Source organism: Lactuca saligna, chromosome 5 (assembly GCF_052625555.1).
Source record: "Lactuca saligna cultivar CGN05327 chromosome 5, ASM5262555v1, whole genome shotgun sequence".
Classification (NCBI taxonomy): domain Eukaryota; kingdom Viridiplantae; phylum Streptophyta; class Magnoliopsida; order Asterales; family Asteraceae; genus Lactuca; species Lactuca saligna.
In genome coordinates this window covers 199425388-199446804 of record NC_136421.1, presented here as the reverse complement: position 1 = coordinate 199446804, position 21417 = coordinate 199425388, and the positions used below count along the sequence as shown (strand labels likewise).

The 21417-nt window shown below is 35.6% G+C and overlaps 1 protein-coding gene across 1 annotated transcript; it reads left to right on the top strand.

Moving 5' to 3' along the window:
- The first annotated feature begins 17413 nt into the window (after positions 1-17413).
- LOC145046131 (peroxisomal fatty acid beta-oxidation multifunctional protein AIM1-like) lies at positions 17414-18919 on the top strand. The gene is given in 6 exon segments (XM_078994432.1): positions 17414-17424; positions 17506-17844; positions 18051-18285; positions 18352-18500; positions 18605-18740; positions 18827-18919. Coding segments are annotated over 6 exon segments (909 nt in total). The 3' UTR covers positions 18866-18919.
- The last annotated feature ends 2498 nt before the right edge of the window (positions 18920-21417 follow it).

Here is a 21417-nt window from a genome sequence, read left to right as displayed (position 1 = left end):
CACAACCCAGTTCCATCTTCACGAAGGTGATGTAACTTTCCTTCCCTATAGCTTTATGACTCTTGACTCTGGAGTAAGTTCCCTTCATCTCTGTTCCGGTTCTGCTTTATCTCACCATCTCTGTTCGAACAGAAGACGACACTACTCATCTGATTCTAGCAACCTCCACATCTTTAAATCTGAAAGTATTCTTAATTTACCTTCGTTAGGGTTTAATTTACCTTTCGTTTTAGGTAAATATCATCCCTCTTAGGTTAGTTCTAGTTCAATTTCACAATATACTTCGTTAGGGTTTAATTTTCCTTGAAACGTTTTGGTTATTGTGTTAGGGATACCATCGATTGCATCTATATAAGAATAGACACTTAGAATTAGAACTTGAGTTAGGGGTTGATTCATCTAGTTTCTCAATTTTCATGCCATTCCGAAGAGCTACAGTAGCATCATTCTCCCCAGATTTAATCATCACAACACCAGGACAATCGAACGATTTGATATTCTTGTCTAATTGAACTTCTTGAATTGTTCTTGTTAGACCTGGTGTAGCCCCAACATTAGCAACATGACATGTTTTCAAGCTATTAATTAGACTGCTCTTGCCTACATTAGGCAAGCCAACTACACCCATAGTAATCGACTTTTTACTCTGCATCAAATTTGGAGTACACCATCAGTAGAAAACTTATAAGTGAACACCACATGAAAAACAAGATAAAAAAGTTGAAATGTCTACATCATGGCTTCTTGAGTAATTCTTGACTTTTTAATCGACTTTATAATAGTTTCTGCTCCTAGACAATCACTTGTTTGTAAAAGATTAGTCGTCTTTTTTGCAACCTTTGAGGAGTTCCATCCTAGATTAGATTCCTGCTGTTGAGTGCTACACTTAAAAGCAACTGCTGACAACTCCTCTTTTAGTGACTTTCTTTTGATTTTTCGTTTAATTTTTTGGTGAAGCAAACAAAAGCTATACCTGATTAGTTATTTTTCAACCATCACACATAAAGAGTTCTTTATGTATGATTTTGGTTTTTATTTCCTTTTTCATGCTTAGTTGATTGATGATATTCACCAAAGTACTACTTGTAATTTATTATAATTTTCTTTATGGGTTTCTCTAGACAAAACTAATTATCGGTTTTAGCTTTATCATACGCTTTTATATTGTGATTCTTTTCTATAGACATTACACTAATTATCAATTCTTTTCTTGAAGTGATCTCAAAAGGCTATCTTTGGAAGGAATATTCACATCTGAGACGTTTGTAAGTGTCATGTTCTTTCGCATAACCATTTTCTAACTTGAATCACTTTTGCCTTTGTCATATTGTCATACTTGTGTTGGCTTTTGGCTTTGTTTCCAATGTGTCATTAGATTTGGCTTGTGTTTAAGGGGTTTTTTTTTACTCATTGTAGTTGGTTTTTGTGGACTTCTCTTGAATTTTCTTGACTTTGGGGGTCAGCTTCTTTTTCACTTTTGTTTTAGGCAACTGGCTTCCGTTGTTAACAAGATTCACTTCTATCTTGCCATCTTCAACGGGTGAATCTTTCAAAGCAAATGTATCATCTTTTTTAACAACTTTTATAGATTTAGCATATGTTATTCCTCTAACTTCTAATGGCTTCTTATGAGTCAATCTCTTGACTTTGGGGGTCGGCTTCTTTTTCCAATGTCTATTGAATGAAAGGAACATTTCTAATTCTCATTTCCTGTTTCCTCATTGTTTTTCATTTTGGTTTTCTGGCATATTTAACTTAGTTTTAAATTGAATTACAAAATGGAACCTGTGCTTTCTAAGATTTACTATGTTTGGTGTTTATTCAATAATGGATTATTAAATTAGTGTTGCCTCCATATATACAACATAGAGCAGATGTCATATATGAATTTGTCAATCCTAGCCATATATGAATTTGTCAATTGTCATGTTACAATATAATTATACACATTCATTTATCATTAATGGCTTCTTTAGTTCTTTAAAAAAAGGATCACATGATATGACATTAAGCATGATAGTTATATGAGAATACTGAGTCATGTATGTTTTTGAGCTTAGAAATAAGAAAATAAATCTTCAAAACTGGGATAAGTAAAGCTCTCACCTTTCCAGCTGGAGTTGAACAACATCTTTCCCCCTTTAAATCAATGAATGGACACAGTTAGAAGATTTCTTACTTTTCTAGTATTTACAAAATATGAAGATAATTTAATAAGTATATGGGAAAATAAATTACAAGTTGATAATGCAAATTATTAATAATTGAGTAGATTATTATTATTTATAAAAGAATTGTTAAATAATTAGATGGGTACCTAAATTTGAACTTTAAGGTGTCCTTGAGCCCTTGATGTGTGAAATTAATTTGTATTTGATTTTGGGTATGGGTTTTTGACATGTAAATCACTTAATAATAATGATAATTTTATATTAGAAATTTCATCACTTATGTCTTCCAATTAATATGTGTAGTACCCATAGTTTCAAGCCATTGCAATTCCACTATCAAATCTGAATTTCCCAAGTTAAATGGGTAGAAATTCTTCTAACAATTTAAGACCTTGCATACTTAATCTAACACACCGAGTTCCTTTCCTTTAAACAATGAATGCTCAAGTTTCCTACCTTTAATCAACAAAGCATCGATTGGGCTCACGATTGTAAGTGTTTTTGCTTCCAGACTTTGATAAAAGTTTTTTGTAAAATAAAAATTGTAGGAAAACAAATGTGGCAAAAGTAAAAAAAAAAAAAAAAGCTCTTTTTTTTTGGCTCCTTTATATCTAATTTGTAGTTGATTACAATCTTTATAATTGCAGGGAGTCACTGAATGCTCCTGGATGTGATGCAATCCATATAATTGAAATTGAAACAGACATTGATTACGACACTTTCATACCATCTATCAACACTTCAGAATTCCAACTATGGTATTCGTCATTCCCACAACTTGAGAATGGAATCCGCCATTCCTTCACTACATATGTTCGTGTGAAAAGCTCAGGAATTGAAGCCCCCAAGGTTAATGGATCGTTGTCTGAATGTCATTCCGACTCACCAAAATTTGATGCAAGAATGTTCTCTTTGACCAACAGGAACAACTTGGAAGGGCCTAAAAATGGCAAAGCTTCAACTCTCACCATTTCCAAGAAACTCAAGTTTTTTTTTTAATGACAAAAGTTGATCAAAAAATACCTCCATAAGAAGCAGATCCAACACCTTTGGATACAATTGTCCCGATGGCCTGTTGCAAACGTGAAATATTACTATATTAGGCCCTAGAATGTTTCTGTTTCTTAATCATAAATTCAATAGTTTAGAAAAGGGCAAAATGGTAATTTTCCAAATCGGTGATCGTTTCTAGGCTTGAAGACTTGATAGGATATGATTTAGCAGTTGCTGTGTCAAAAGAATTCGCCACTGCTTTTCCTGATCGCACTTTCATCTCTCCTATAGTTGACCTTCTTCGTAAAAATTGGCGAAATGGTAATTTAGTAATTTTCATTTTCGTGTTGTCTCTCAATTATGTGTTTAAATGACATGGATTTTTTAGGTAAAAACAATGGAAAAGGGTAGCCAATCTTATGCCACAAGGAAAGGTAATCCATTTGTACCCTTGGGACATACTAAGGGCAATTTTGTCATTTTGTGTTTTATCTATGTAGACTGTAGCCATGACTGATGAAGAAATAGTAGGATAGTGTTGTTCCCTGTGGTGAATGAAGCATGTCGTGTTCTAGAGGAAAAAATTGTTGTTAAAGCATCCGATCTTGACATTGCATCTGTTCTTGGGATGAGTTTTCGTTCATATCGGTATGTTTATAATTGAAAATTAGCAATATAGTTTGCAAGAATAAACATTTTTAGATAAAAAATGTATTTTTCATTTACTTAATGTATTCCAAAACGTGTTGCAGTTGTGGCATTGTTTTTTGGGCAGATGTTGGGAGTAAACACATATATACAGGTCTGAAAAAATGGTTTGAAAAGTATGGCAACTTTTATAAACCATCAAGATTCTTGGAAGAAAGAGCCATGAATGGTGTCTTATTGGTGAGTTTACTTTTTTATCCTCAATCTTTTTTACTTAATGGACTTAATGGGACATATATAAGCTATATATTGGTGTTGTTTTGCAGAGTGCACCTATAAATACGGGTTCTAGAGCACGTATGTAAGCAAGGGTATACAACTATATGTTCATGGGTTGAGTTATATGAAGCTTAGTATGATATGAAACATGATACTTTGGTAACTTTGATAGTTTTTGTATATTATAATGTTTGGTTGAATCATTATTTGATGTTTTTTAGTATAATAATTTGATGATTGTAGTATTTTTTTTCTTTTAGAATCATAATAAAAAAAAAAGATATTACAAGTTCGCGACGGATTAGTGACAAAATAATAATAATAATAATAATAATAATAATAATAATAATAATAATAATAATAATAATAATGCATGAATTTTGTGAGGGATTAGCTACGGAAAAAAATCATGTCTAAAGTTTGCGACAGATCAGCAATGGGTTTTTTTTAGTATATGAACTTTGCAAGGGATTAGCTACGGAAAAAAAAATGATCAGGGAAATTGCGACAGAACAACGACGGAATGTCTTTAACAAATTTTGTCAATAATGTCCTGGGTAAATGTATTGAGTGACATTTGGCGACGGATTTTATGTCACTAAGTTTGTCGCAAGGAAAAGCCGACCCGTCGCTAAAACCCTCTTTGAGTCATTAGCCACCTTTTATTTACCTATGGAGTGAATCTTTCGCTGATCCATCACAAACAACATTTTATTTACCTATGGAGTGAATCTTTCGCTGATCCATCACAAACAACATTTAGCGACGGAATAGCGATGGATTCGTCCGTCTCTAAAACCCGTGTTTCTAGTAGTGTTTGTTGAGTGCATGTAGATAGTATGACGATCTTGAGTTGGGTGAGCATTTAGCTGATAGGTTAAGTGAAATTGAAGGTGATGATTCAAGTATTTATACGCTTTTGGCTAACATTTATGTTTCTGTTGGGAGATGGGAAGATGTGATGAAGGTAAGAAGGAAAATGAGAGGTGATGGAGTTAGAAAGGAGCCTGGGTGTAGTTCTATTGAGGTTAATGGAAATGTTTATGAGTTTCTTGCTGGAGATGCTTCTCATCCTGAAATGAATGATATTTATTTCAGTTGGAACACATTGTTTAAACAGTCATTTGTGTGTGAGAAATATGATGTGGAGCTAGTTAATTTGGTTTCAATAAAAGCTCTTGACATGCTATGTAGATAGTTTTTCATTGTAAAATGTAAATCACTGAATGAGGTATTATTTGTGTTATGTCGATTTACTTAGGATCTTCATGAATATTGTTGATTTTATTTGTAAAAACCAGAGAATATCAAATTAATCTGATTCACCTAGTTAGGTCTTGATTAGTATGCAATTAACCCTTTTTTATAAAACTCGTGAGTCTCAAACAAAACTCAATATGTCTTTTGGCTTGTCTTCATAAATCATAGGTACGAAATAATAGTGTTTGAACATATAAAAATAACGAACTAATTAAACACAAGAAACTAGGATACTCATTTAGCTTGCCTTTGTAACTCATATGTGTTGATTAGTACACAACTACATCTTATAAGCAGTAGGAAAAATAGTTTTACATTCTAAAGCGTTTAGCAGTATTGCATTAGTAATACAAAAATCTAGAAAAGCTCCATGAATGGTTTTGTGGTCCCTCACCTTGCTACAGTTAATGTTAAATGTTCATCAACTAAATTATGCTGCAGGGGCATAGTCGTAATCTCCATCATCATCATCCCCATCTCCTTCAAACCTGGCTGCTGGTGTATAGTAGGAGCCCCTATCATTCATCTCCCTGTTTGTATGGCTCCTACACCACCACCCTCTGATTGACTTGGTAACAGATGACATTTCCATGATGACAGACTATGAAGAAATGTTGAGGTTGTGGTTGTGAGTTGGAAAGAAGCTTAGAAGCCATGCATATTTATGCGCAAGAGTAAACTGGGTATGTTTTCACATAGGTTTACCCACGAGAATAAGTGTGGAGTTATGATGAAATCGTGTGCCTCACGTATATGGGGGCACCTATTTCTAAAATTTTTAGCAGACATATCAGAAGAAATGTATAGAGTTTGATAGGTGGCCCACAAGAGAAAAATGTTTGGAGTTTGATGGGCATCCTTTTAATGAGAAGAAATGGCAGAAAAGGATGTTGCACTCATATTGACAGGAATCTATCAAAAAGTTGAAGTGTGGAGTCGTTACCAATGGATGTGCATGACATAATAAGGTTGACAGGTCATTCAGCCCCATAAGACTGTCAGGTGACACATCAGCAGGGTGGATTCTTTGATCATTGCCATGTCATTCTGCAAAGTCGGGGAAGTAAATACGATCACGTTATAAAGCATATGTAGTCTTAAAGATCAATTGTTTTTTATAAGTTTTCTTGTAATATTAGTTTGTTTTGTTCAAATTAATCTGTATTTTAGTAAATAGATATTAAAAAGAGTGATTGTTATTATGGTATCTTTATTATCCTCTCATTACCAGAAATTAAAAGATAGAATATAAGTAATTTGACTGTTGTGTTATGATTTGCCTCTTGAGTCAGGGTGCACTTGACCTTTATAATGAAAAGTCACTTTTTAAATAGTTTCACTTTATATGATTTTAGATCCAACTTTTTTTTAGCTTTTATATAGGTCTACTACAGTACCATTCTGTTCGAAAATAATCTTGGTTTTGGACAATAAAAGTTTTTTAATCGAAAAAGTCATAGCGTACATCTAATTTTCAAATAAGCGGGTATAATGATATCTCTTGGCCATATTAATATTCTTATATAATATATATGATGCAACATGTTTAATTTATAAATTAACTAGGGTTCATTTGGTCCTGTTAATGATATTCTAGTGTTCAAGAAGAGTAAATGTTCATTGTCAACTAGTGTTTGCAATGGGTACGATTTTTTCTTTAATATTTTTCTTGCATTATGTATCCTTCTTTATAAGTTGTACACTATAACGGCTGTAGTCAACGGCTATTCAAAGGGACTGAGATATATTTTATAATATTCTATTGAACTTTGTAGACTTCAATGCATTGTAGAAAACAATAATAGAGTTGTATGAATTTTAGAACGATGATATGATAATCCATTAAACTCAATGGAGTTCAATGCAGGATGCTCTGATATGAAGTATCCATAGCATTTAACATGTGGGTAACAAAATTTCATTGTAGTCCATATTTTATTTTCATGTGATAAGCACTATAGATATTTTCAATGCAATCCGTATTCGAGTGGCCTGAGTTATATATACAGTAGTATCTATGTCTATGTATCACTATCTTTGTATGTGATCATAATATCTTTGATGGTGATATTTGTCGTGACTAATGAAGGAATACTGAATATTTCCTTATAGAAAACCATACACAATTATACATACAACCATAATTCCCGACTGACCACATGGTGCCTCTACTACAGACCTTCATTTGATGAAATCGATCTGGTTTTAGAATAAAGGAATAGCTTACGACCATATGTAATCTGCACTAGTTTTAGGGTAATTACGTATTCACGAGTTTCTAATTTGATCGTAATTGTTCTTTACACATGTTAGCAACATGTGTCTGCAATGTTACACCTGTTGTTGAAGAACTACCGAGTTACAATGGTCAGGTGGTAGAAAAGATATCATAGAGCAGTTGAAATTGTCGATTACTAGAAATTTTATGATTCTGGTCTAGCAAAACTAACAACTGAGTATAAGAGTAGTATATATACTTTCACACAGTATAACCATTATCGACTCCTAGCCAACTAGCAGCATTGCACTATAGTACTACCAAAATCTATAAAAGCTCTGCAAACATAAATTCTATTGAGGTTATTAATGGCAATGTTTATGAGTTTCTTGCCGGAGATGCTTCTCATCCTGCAATGCAAGATGTTTATCTCAGTTTGAACAAATCTGCATGTGTAAGAGAAATATGATGTGGAGCTAGATATTATGGTTTTTATAAATTCTTGACCAGATTAAATCTGTTGTAAGCCCATGGGTTGACATAGTTTTGGCTAGTAAATCACCAAATGAGGTATTATTAGTGTTGTTTTTGATTTGCTTAGGATCCTCCTGAATATTGTGGATTTTATTTGTAAAAATCAGAGAATGTGAAATTAACTTCATGCATCAAGTTACATTAGTATGCATTAACCCTTTTTTTTATAAACTTTTCAGGTTCAAACATAAGTGAATGTCTTTTGGCTTGCCTTAATCAAACATACATAGTAAATCATATTGCTTGAACAGATAAAAATAACAAATTAAACACATGAAACTAGGATCATCATATGTCTTGCCTTTATAACTCAAAGAGTTTTACATTCTAAAACATTTAGCAGTAATGCATTAGTAATACAAAAATCTATAGAAGCTCCATGAATGGTTTTGTGGTCCCTCACCTTGCTACAGTTAATGTTAAATGTTCGTTAATTAAATCATGTTGCAGGGGCATAGTCGTAATCTCCATCATCATCGTCCCCATCTCCTTCTAACCTGGCTGCTGATGTACAGTAGTAGCCACTGTGATCATTCTTCACCATGTTACCATGACTCCTACCCAGTTATGGCCCATCTATGGCCTAATTTTCCTAATTGGGCCCAAACCTGTCCAATGGGTCTTATCCTAAAGCCCAATCCAAATATTCTAATCCATATGCTTGTTCTTAGATGGCCTATTAGTAGCCTAAACACCAAATCCAATAGAAAGCCCTAACTCAAGGCCCAAGTGAAATTAGGGTTTTCACATAAAATGACGATTAGGGTTAAGTGTTTCTCATTTAACCCATTACGAACTTAATCCATTAAGTCCATCAGTCTTCTAAATAAATCATATGGTGTGATCAGGTGCAATTCACAATTCCATTCCAATGACCCAGTATGCGGGTCCCCATTAGTGCAAATCAATAATTCCAAAATTAGGGTTTTCTAAACCCTAATTAGAGTTTTCAATACAATAATAGCCCAATACACCCAAAACTAAGTCCTTAGATCAATTAGGGCTTTATTAGGCCCACTAGGGTCTCATAAGGCCCATTAGGGTTTCATAAATCAAGCACCACCCACTACCACCTCGGGTAGTGGTGGTCAATGGTGGCTCATGGTGGTGGCCACCACCTCACAATGGTGGTTATGGTTCTAGTCAAATCGTGTCTAAGCAATCCAAAAGCAATACAAACACAAACTAAGCACATCGCTATCCAATACGACGACAGCGACCACCTCACGCTGGTTTTTCTTTTTATTATTCCTTTACCAAAATAAAATTTAAAACACAAAAACCCAATTAAACACATACACACACCAAAATGAACACATATACACACACAACCACCCTAGTGGTGGCCGTCGGTGGCATATGGTGTCAGCCACCACCTTATGGTGGTGGCGGAAGTGGTGGTTGTTCTTGGATTTCACGCCAAACAAACCACACACCTACAACTAAAACACACATACAAAACACGCCTCTTGCTTGGGAATGAACACGACCACCCACCTCACGGTGGCGTACGGAGGTCTGACAGCAACAACAACATGGCGTCAAGCAGCAACAACAGCGGCACGACGGTGGGCAAGGCATTTGACATCCTCCCATGTCGGTTCGCGATTCCTCATCAGAAAATATACACACCATCATTTCTTCCCTACTACAACCACACAACGCATCTGCTTCATGTGTCCACGAGCTCAACCACCATCTCACGGTGGCAGAAGAGCATCCCCGACGACAGCTTGGTCTTCAACGAAACCAGGCAGCAGAGTTATGGTGTTTTAATGGCGAAGGAGTGGTAGCAGCGCGCTCGGTAGAGCATCGGCGGCTGGATGACTTCCACCTTCGGTGGTGGCTAAAAGAGGATAAGAAGAGGAAGAATGGTGGACATTTAATGGCCACTAGCTGGTCGGTAAAATGAACTAGATGGATGGTGACGGCGGCCAGCTGCTAGGAGGTATAAGGTGGTGGTGGATGCTTCATAGTAGGGTTAGGGTTTGCATTGCTTAAATATGAACACTGCACAAGAGGGTGACGGGAGGGAAGGATGTTATCGGGTCTAAACCTACGTCCATCTAAACTTTATTTCATTTTTCCAATATTAGTCCTTCCCTACAATATTGGATTCAATTTAAGTCCAAAACTTACACTTTAGCCCCTGCCTCCATAAAATCTTTTCAACTTTAATCCAATATTTACCATTCAGCCCCTTCCTTCAAGATTTTATTTCAATTTAAATCCATAATTTACCAAACCAGCCTCAACCTCCAAAATTCTTTACAAACTAATCCGAGAATTACATTTTAACCCCTAAACTCTCAATTATAACTTTTAACCCCTAAAACTAACTCCTCGCTACACTATTCCACATTTAGGGCTATTACTCATTTATTAATTTATCCTTTTATTTATTTAATAAATGGGGTGTTACAAATCTCGTCCACTTAAATTAGATTTCATCCACGGAATCATTTCTTACCATACCTGTCATGCCAAACAACTTGAGCATCATGGCAACAATCCCGAGTATACTCCAGTCTTCCCTAGGTAACCGGTACTATCCCTTGAAGGGTTCTACTACTCAAAGATGAATGAATCCTTTCATCTAGATAACATTTACTCAATCTGAAATTCGAAGTCTTAATATGGACTGACTCCCTAACAGCTCGTTGTGAGTGACTTAGCATTACCCAAACAATTAGTTACCCCGCCATACTTGAAATTCTATAACGCTAGTACTACCAAGCATATATTTGTGCTGGCCTCCCTTCGGTCCATTTCAATCGATTACTACCCGGAACACTAGAACTGCCCGAAACACGAAACTGCCTGAAACACTGAATTACCTCCTAGCTGCTTTCCAAAATTCACTAAGACCTCCTCAGTCTCAATTTGTTTTCTGGTCACATGGGATTCGGGTTGTGGCCCTGTTCCGTAGCCAAAGGACTCCTACATAGTCGCCCCACACGATTCCTGAACGAAATCCTTTTCTGTCAAGAGTTGCCATTAGTCATGTTCCCACTGTGGCTCTAACAACCTTCTGATCTAACCGCTCGGGTCCTTACGTCGAATCCTGATGTCACCAAATCCAAGGCTAAAAGTGATTGCTACATGACCAATGGTAGCCTTATATTATAAATGACCTTAAGCAATCTATTGCTTCCCTGATCTCATAACTATGGTGGCGTTCTTATGGTCTTATCAATTGCTCAAACAGGTCTAATTCATTTATAGATGTCCGTAAACCAAGCTGTGGATTTGCCACGCCCTCACTGCTGCACCCGAACTGTAGAGTACCACTATTCATTCTGTGATCTAACAACACTGCCATGCTATATTCCAACCTAGTGAATACTACGCCTACACCCGCAGACTTACAACACTCTAGCACTATCTGGATGCTAGTGCATGTTACGGCTACACCCGCAGACTTACAACACTTTCTAACACTATCTGGTTGCTAGTGAAGGCTACGGCTACACCCGCAGACTTACAACACTCTAACACTATCTGGCTTCTAGTGAAGGCTACAACTACACCCGCAGACTTCGAATACTCTGACATTATCTAGCTTCTAGTGAATGTTATGGTTACACCCATAGACTTATAACACTTTCTCACACTACATGGCTGCTAGTGAAGGCTACGGCTACACCCGCAGACTTACAACACTCTAACACTATCTGGCTGCTAGTGAAGGCTACGGCTACACCCACAGACTTACTACACTCTAACACTATCTAGCTACTAGTGAATGTTACGGCTACACCAACAGACTTACAACACTTTCTTACACTACATGGCTACTAGTGAAGGCTACGGTTACACACAGATAGTTACAACACTCTAACACTATCTGGCTGCTAGTTAAGGCTATGGCTACACCTACAACACTCTAACACTCTAACACTATTTGGCTGCTAGTTAAGGCTATGCCCCGATATCGGACCGATGTCTGGCATACATACAACATATCATATAGCATAAACACATATCATAAGCATATAAACATTTATCGAGCTTGCCCATGCATTGGACCGTAGTCCCGCATACATACAACATAACATATAAGCTAAACATTCATCAGGCTTGCCTAACATCGGACTGAAACCCGAAACACATAACACATAACATATAAGCTAAACATCCATCGATCTTGCTCTAGCATCGGACCGAAGCCCGGAATGCATAACACATAACATGCAAGAATCACAAAGACATCAAGCATACATAAACGCTTCTCGGGACCGCCCCGACATCGGACTGAAGTCTAGAACATATAAGCTACATCGGGTTATCGAGGGAATCAGACCTAAGTCTAACATATGATAACATACATAAACGGGATAGCATTGGTTCCTTCGGCCCATTCCTACTGGAGGTAAACTCACGTCACACTTCTGAAGTCCCGCTCACAAAACCCTAGCTGTTGGATGATAGATTCCTAAATCTGCAACATATAAATAACACCCAATTATTAATTGGGTTCCAACACATAACCAAAAGTCCATGCTTGGGGTAAAAGACTGCTTTACCCCTATCATAACTTGATTCAAGCTCAAGACCCAATCCAAAGGCCCAAAAGTTAAACTATAAATCAAAGCCCTATATGGCCCAGATTTCCAAATTGGGCCCAAACCTCTTCATGGTCTTACCCTAAGGTCCAACCATTTATTCTAGTCCAAACATATGGCATTAATTAAGGCCCAGTTATGGCCCATCTATGGCCCAATTTTCCTAATTGGACCCAAACCTGTCCAATGGGCCTTATCCTATAGCCCAATCTAGATGCTAGTTCTTGGATGGACCATTAGTAGCCCATGCACTAAAGCCTAATAGAAAGGCTCAACTCAAGGCCCAAGTGTAGTTAGGGCTTTCATATAAAATGGCGATTAAGGTTAAGTGTTTGTCACTTAACCCATTAAGGACTTAATCCATCAAGTCCATCACTCTTCAAAATAAATCATGTGGTCTGATCGGGCCCAATTCACAATTCTATTCCAATGCCCCAATATGTGGGTCTCGATAAGTCCAAATCAATAATTCCAAAATTAGGATTTTCTGAACCCTAATTAGGCTTTTCAAACTAATCATAGCCCAATGGGCCCGAAACTAAGTCCTTAGATAAATTAGGGCTTCATTAGGCTCAATATGGTCTCATAAAGCCCATTAGGGTTTCATAAATCGGGCACCACCAACTATCACCTTAGGAAGTGGTGGTTAACGGCGACTCACAGCGGCTCATGGCGGCGGCCATCACCTCACGGTGGTGGTTACGGTTCTATTCAAATTATGTCTAATTATTCCAAAAGCAATCCAAACACAAACTAAGCACACTGCCACCGAACACATCGGCTGGTAGCGGCAGCCACCACCTCATGCTGGTGGTTATGAGTTTTTCATTTTATTATTCATTTACCAAAATACAATTTACATCACAAAAACCCTATTAAACACACACATACACACACACACTAAAATAAACACACACACATAGCTACCTTAGTTGTGGTCGACGGTGACATAATGGTGGCACCCACCACCTTTTGGTGGTGGTGGTGGTGGCTATTCTTGGATTTCCGGCTAAACGAACCACGTACTTACAACTGAAACACGCACACAAAACACGCTTCTTTCTCGGGAATAAACACAACCACCCACCTCACAGTGGCGTATGGAGGTCTGACAGCAACTGCAACGTGGCGTCCAACCGAAAAAACAACGGTACCGGGTCTAAATCCGTGTCCATCCAAACTTTAATTCATATTTCCAATATTAGTCCTTTTCCATAATATTGATTTTAGTTTAAGTTGAAAACTTACACTTTAGCCCCTGCCTCCATAAAATCTTTTCAACTTTAATCCAATATTTACCATTCAGCCCCTTCCTTCAATATTTCAATTTAAATCCAAAATTTACCAAACCACCCTGAACCTCAAAAATTCTTTACAAACAAATCCGGAAATTACATTTTAACCCCCAAAACTCTCAATTATAACTTTTTAACTCCCAAAACTAACTTCTTACTACACTATTCCACATTTAGGAAGGGTGGGAGCATTTTGAATCAATGAAATCAGTGTATGAAATTGAACCAAAGATAGAACACTATGGGTGTTTAATTGATCTTTTAGGTCGAGTTAGGCTACTGAAAGAAGCAAAAAAGATAGTTAGCAAAATGCCAAGGGTGAAAGATGACATGTTAGTTCCAGTTTATGGTGGTTTCACTACTAGAAACTTGAGTTTCAGCTACGGATTTTGCTACAGATTTATTCTCTAGAAAAAATTTAGACTTATAGCTAGGGAAATACGACATATCTACCATGTTTTTCATAATTATTTTATTTATGTAACATATAGAATATCAGTGAGGATTTACCGAGGGATCAACTACAGATCTCGCAAGGATTTAACGATGCACCACTATTCCTCGCTAATCACTCAAAAAATGAAGGCGCTTAGATAGGGTTCAACGAGGGATAAAAAATTGTGCCATCTGGTACCCGTTTAGCGAGAGAATGTCTACGGAAATGATACTTGGGATACGCGTGTTTTGTTTTTTCTATCGCCCATCTCTTGCGCTGAAATTGGCACAACCCAGTTCCATCTTCACGAAGGTGATGTAACTTTCCTTCCCTATAGCTTTATGACTCTTGACTCTGGAGTAAGTTCCCTTCATCTCTGTTCCGGTTCTGCTTTATCTCACCATCTCTGTTCGAACAGAAGACGACACTACTCATCTGATTCTAGCAACCTCCACATCTTTAAATCTGAAAGTATTCTTAATTTACCTTCGTTAGGGTTTAATTTACCTTTCGTTTTAGGTAAATATCATCCCTCTTAGGTTAGTTCTAGTTCAATTTCACAATATACTTCGTTAGGGTTTAATTTTCCTTGAAACGTTTTGGTTATTGTGTTAGGGATACCATCGATTGCATCTATATAAGAATAGACACTTAGAATTAGAACTTGAGTTAGGGGTTGATTCATCTAGTTTCTCAATTTTCATGCAATTCCGAAGAGCTACAGTAGCATCATTCTCCCCAGATTTAATCATCACAACACCAGGACAATCGAACGATTTGATATTCTTGTCTAATTGAACTTCTTGAATTGTTCTTGTTAGACCTGGTGTAGCCCCAACATTAGCAACATGACATGTTTTCAAGCTATTAATTAGACTGCTCTTGCCTACATTAGGCAAGCCAACTACACCCATAGTAATCGACTTTTTACTTTGCATCAAATTTGGAGTACACCATCAGTAGAAAACTTATAAGTGAACACCACATGAAAAACAAGATAAAAAAGTTGAAATGTTTACATCATGGCTTCTTGAGTAATTCTTGACTTTTTAATCGACTTTATAATAGTTTCTGCTCCTAGACAATCACTTGTTTGTAAAAGATTAGTCGTCTTTTTTGCAACCTTTGAGGATTTCCATCCTAGATTAGATTCCTGCTGTTGAGTGCTACACTTAAAAGCAACTGCTGACAACTCCTCTTTTAGTGACTTTCTTTTGATTTTTCGTTTAATTTTTTGGTGAAGCAAACAAAAGCTATACCTGATTAGTTATTTTTCAACCATCACACATAAAGAGTTCTTTATGTATGATTTTGGTTTTTATTTCCTTTTTCATGCTTAGTTGATTGATGATATTCACCAAAGTACTACTTGTAATTTATTATAATTTTCTTTATGGGTTTCTCTAGACAAAACTAATTATCGGTTTTAGCTTTATCATACGCTTTTATATTGTGATTCTTTTCTATAGACATTACACTAATTATCCATTCTTTTCTTGAAGTAATCTCAAAAGGCTATCTTTGGAAGGAATATTCACACCTGAGACATTTGTAAGTGTCATGTTCTTTCGCATAACCATTTTCTAACTTGAATCACTTTTGCCTTTGTCATATTGTCATACTTGTGTTGGCTTTTGGCTTTGTTTCCAATGTGTCATTAGATTTGGCTTGTGCTTAAGGGGTTTTTTTTTTACTCATTGTAGTTGGTTTTTGTGGACTTCTCTTGAATTTTCTTGACTTTGGGGGTCAGCTTCTTTTTCACTTTTGTTTTAGGCAACTGGCTTCCGTTGTTAACAAGATTCACTTCTATCTTGCCATCTTCAACGGGTGAATCTTTCAAAGCAAATGTATCATCTTTTTTAACAACTTTTATAGATTTAGCATATGTTATTCCTCTAACTTCTAATGGCTTCTTATGAGTCAATCTCTTGACTTTGGGGGTCGGCTTCTTTTTCCAATGTCTATTGAATGAAAGGAACATTTCTAATTCTCATTTCCTGTTTCCTCATTGTTTTTCATTTTGGTTTTCTGGCATATTTAACTTAGTTTTAAATTGAATTACAAAATGGAACCTGTGCTTTCTAAGATTTACTATGTTTGGTGTTTATTCAATAATGGATTATTAAATTAGTGTTGCCTCCATATATACAACATAGAGCAGATGTCATATATGAATTTGTCAATCCTAGCCATATATGAATTTGTCAATTGTCATGTTACAATATAATTATACACATTCATTTATCATTAATGGCTTCTTTAGTTCTTTAAAAAAAGGATCACATGATATGACATTAAGCATGATAGTTATATGAGAATACTGAGTCATGTATGTTTTTGAGCTTAGAAATAAGAAAATAAATCTTCAAAACTGGGATAAGTAAAGCTCTCACCTTTCCAGCTGGAGTTGAACAACATCTTTCCCCCTTTAAATCAATGAATGGACACAGTTAGAAGATTTCTTACTTTTCTAGTATTTACAAAATATGAAGATAATTTAATAAGTATATGGGAAAATAAATTACAAGTTGATAATGCAAATTATTAATAATTGAGTAGATTATTATTATTTATAAAAGAATTGTTAAATAATTAGATGGGTACCTAAATTTGAACTTTAAGGTGTCCTTGAGCCCTTGATGTGTGAAATTAATTTGTATTTGATTTTGGGTATGGGTTTTTGACATGTAAATCACTTAATAATAATGATAATTTTATATTAGAAATTTCATCACTTATGTCTTCCAATTAATATGTGTAGTACCCATAGTTTCAAGCCATTGCAATTCCACTATCAAATCTGAATTTCCCAAGTTAAATGGGTAGAAATTCTTCTAACAATTTAAGACCTTGCATACTTAATCTAACACACCGAGTTCCTTTCCTTTAAACAATGAATGCTCAAGTTTCCTACCTTTAATCAACAAAGCATCAATTGGGCTCACGATTGTAAGTGTTTTTGCTTCCAGACTTTGATAAAAGTTTTTTGTAAAATAAAAATTGTAGGAAAACAAATGTGGCAAAAGTAAAAAAAAAAAAAAAAGCTCTTTTTTTTTTGGCTCCTTTATATCTAATTTGTAGTTGATTACAATCTTTATAATTGCAGGGAGTCACTGAATGCTCCTGGATGTGATGCAATCCATATAATTGAAATTGAAACAGACATTGATTACGACACTTTCATACCATCTATCAACACTTCAGAATTCCAACTATGGTATTCGTCATTCCCACAACTTGAGAATGGAATCCGCCATTCCTTCACTACATATGTTCGTGTGAAAAGCTCAGGAATTGAAGCCCCCAAGGTTAATGGATCGTTGTCTGAATTTCATTCCGACTCACCAAAATTTGATGCAAGAATGTTCTCTTTGACCAACAGGAACAACTTGGAAGGGCCTAAAAATGGCAAAGCTTCAACTCTCACCATTTCCAAGAAACTCAAGTTTTTTTTTTAATGACAAAAGTTGATCAAAAAATACCTCCATAAGAAGCAGATCCAACACCTTTGGATACAATTGTCCCGATGGCCTGTTGCAAACGTGAAATATTACTATATTAGGCCCTAGAATGTTTCTGTTTCTTAATCATAAATTCAATAGTTTAGAGAAGGGCAAAATGGTAATTTTCCAAATCGGTGATCGTTTCTAGGCTTGAAGACTTGATAGGATATGATTTAGCAGTTGCTGTGTCAAAAGAATTCGCCACTGATTTTCCTGATCGCACTTTCATCTCTCCTATAGTTGACCTTCTTCGTAAAAATTGGCGAAATGGTAATTTAGTAATTTTCATTTTCGTGTTGTCTCTCAATTATGTGTTTAAATGACATGGATTTTTTAGGTAAAAACAATGGAAAAGGGTAGCCAATCTTATGCCACAAGGAAAGGTAATCCATTTGTACCCTTGGGACATACTAAGGGCAATTTTGTCATTTTGTGTTTTATCTATGTAGACTGTAGCCATGACTGATGAAGAAATAGTAGAGATAGTGTTGTTCCCTGTGGTGAATGAAGCATGTCGTGTTCTAGAGGAAAAAATTGTTGTTAAAGCATCCGATCTTGACATTGCATCTGTTCTTGGGATGAGTTTTCGTTCATATCGGTATGTTTATAATTGAAAATTAGCAATATAGTTTGCAAGAATAAACATTTTTAGATAAAAAATGTATTTTTCATTTACTTAATGTATTTCAAAACGTGTTGCAGTTGTGGCATTGTTTTTTGGGCAGATGTTGGGAGTAAACACATATATACAGGTCTGAAAAAATGGTTTGAAAAATATGGCAACTTTTATAAACCATCAAGATTCTTGGAAGAAAGAGCCATGAATGGTGTCTTATTGGTGAGTTTACTTTTTTATCCTCAATATTTTTTACTTAATGGACTTAATGGGACATATATAAGCTATATATTGGTGTTGTTTTGCAGAGTGCACCTATAAATACGGGTTCTAGAGCACGTATGTAAGCAAGGGTATACAACTATATGTTCATGGGTTGAGTTATATGAAGCTTAGTATGATATGAAACATGATACTTTGGTAACTTTGATAGTTTTTGTATATTATAATGTTTGGTTGAATCATTATTTGATGTTTTTTAGTATAATAATTTGATGATTGTAGTATTTTTTTTCTTTTAGAATCATAATAAAAAAAAAGATATTACAAGTTCGCGACGGATTAGTGACAAAATAATAATAATAATAATAATAATAATAATAATAATAATAATAATAATAATGCATGAATTTTGTGAGGGATTAGCTACGGAAAAAAAATCAACTCTAAAGTTTGCGACGGATCAGCAATGGGTTTTTTTTAGTATATGAACTTTGCAAGGGATTAGCTACGGAAAAAAAAAATGATCAGGGAAATTGCGACAGAACAACGACGGAATGTCTTTAACAAATTTTGTCAATAATGTCTTGGGTAAATGTATTGAGTGACATTTGGCGACGGATTTTATGTCACTAAGTTTGTCGCAAGGAAAAGCCGACCCGTCGCTAAAACCCACTTTGAGTCATTAGCCACCTTTTATTTACCTATGGAGTGAATCTTTCGCTGATCCATCACAAACAACATTTAGCGACGGAATAGCGATGGATTCGTCCGTCTCTAAAACCCGTGTTTCTAGTAGTGTTTGTTGAGTGCATGTAGATAGTATGGCGATCTTGAGTTGGGTGAGCATTTAGCTGATAGGTTAAGTGAAATTGAAGGTGATGATTCGAGTATTTATACGCTTTTGGCTAACATTTATGTTTCTATTGGGAGATGGGAAGATGTGATGAAGGTAAGAAGGAAAATGAGAGGTGATGGAGTTAGAAAGGAGCCTGGGTGTAGTTCTATTGAGGTTAATGGAAATGTTTATGAGTTTCTTGCTGGAGATGCTTCTCATCCTGAAATGAATGATATTTATTTCAGTTGGAACACATTGTTTAAACAGTCATTTGTGTGTGAGAAATATGATGTGGAGCTAGTTAATTTGGTTTCAATAAAAGCTCTTGACATGCTATGTAGATAGTTTTTCATTGTAAAATGTAAATCACTGAATGAGGTATTATTTGTGTTATGTCGATTTACTTAGGATCTTCATGAATATTGTTGATTTTATTTGTAAAAACCAGAGAATATCAAATTAATCTGATTCACCTAGTTAGGTCTTGATTAGTATGCAATTAACCCTTTTTTATAAAACTCGTGAGTCTCAAACAAAACTCAATATGTCTTTTGGCTTGTCTTCATAAATCATAGGTACGAAATAATAGTGTTTGAACATATAAAAATAACGAACTAATTAAACACAAGAAACTAGGATACTCATTTAGCTTGCCTTTGTAACTCATATGTGTTGATTAGTACACAACTACATCTTATAAGCAGTAGGAAAAATAGTTTTAAATTCTAAAGCGTTTAGCAGTATTGCATTAGTAATACAAAAATCTAGAAAAGCTCCATGAATGGTTTTGTGGTCCCTCACCTTGCTACAGTTAATGTTAAATGTTCATCAACTAAATTATGCTGCAGGGGCATAGTCGTAATCTCCATCATCATCATCCCCATCTCCTTCAAACCTGGCTGCTGGTGTATAGTAGGAGCCCCTATCATTCATCTCCCTGTTTGTATGGCTCCTACACCACCACCCTCTGATTGACTTGGTAACAGATGACATTTCCATGATGACAGACTATGAAGAAATGTTGAGGTTGTGGTTGTGAGTTGGAAAGAAGCTTAGAAGCCATGCATATTTATGCGCAAGAGTAAACTGGGTATGTTTTCACATAGGTTTACCCACGAGAATAAGTGTGGAGTTATGATGAAATCGTGTGCCTCACGTATATGGGGGCACCTATTTCTAAAATTTTTAGCAGACATATCAGAAGAAATGTATAGAGTTTGATAGGTGGCCCACAAGAGAAAAATGTTTGGAGTTTGATGGGCATCCTTTTAATGAGAAGAAATGGCAGAAAAGGATGTTGCACTCATATTGACAGGAATCTATCAAAAAGTTGAAGTGTGGAGTCGTTACCAATGGATGTGCATGACATAATGAGGTTGACAGGTCATTCAGCCCCATAAGACTGTCAGGTGACACATCAGCAGGGTGGATTCTTTGATCATTGCCATGTCATTCTGCAAAGTCGGGGAAGTAAATACGATCACGTTATAAAGCATATGTAGTCTTAAAGATCAATTGTTTTTTATAAGTTTTCTTGTAATATTAGTTTGTTTTGTTCAAATTAATCTGTATTTTAGTAAATAGATATTAAAAAAAGTGATTGTTATTATGGTATCTTTATTATCCTCTCATTACCAGAAATTAAAAGATAGAATATAAGTAATTTGACTGTTGTGTTATGATTTGCCTCTTGAGTCAGGGTGCACTTGACCTTTATAATGAAAAGTCACTTTTTAAATAGTTTCACTTTATATGATTTTAGATCCAACTGTTTTTTAGCTTTTATATAGGTCTACTACAGTACCATTCTGTTCGAAAATAATCTTGGTTTTGGACAATAAA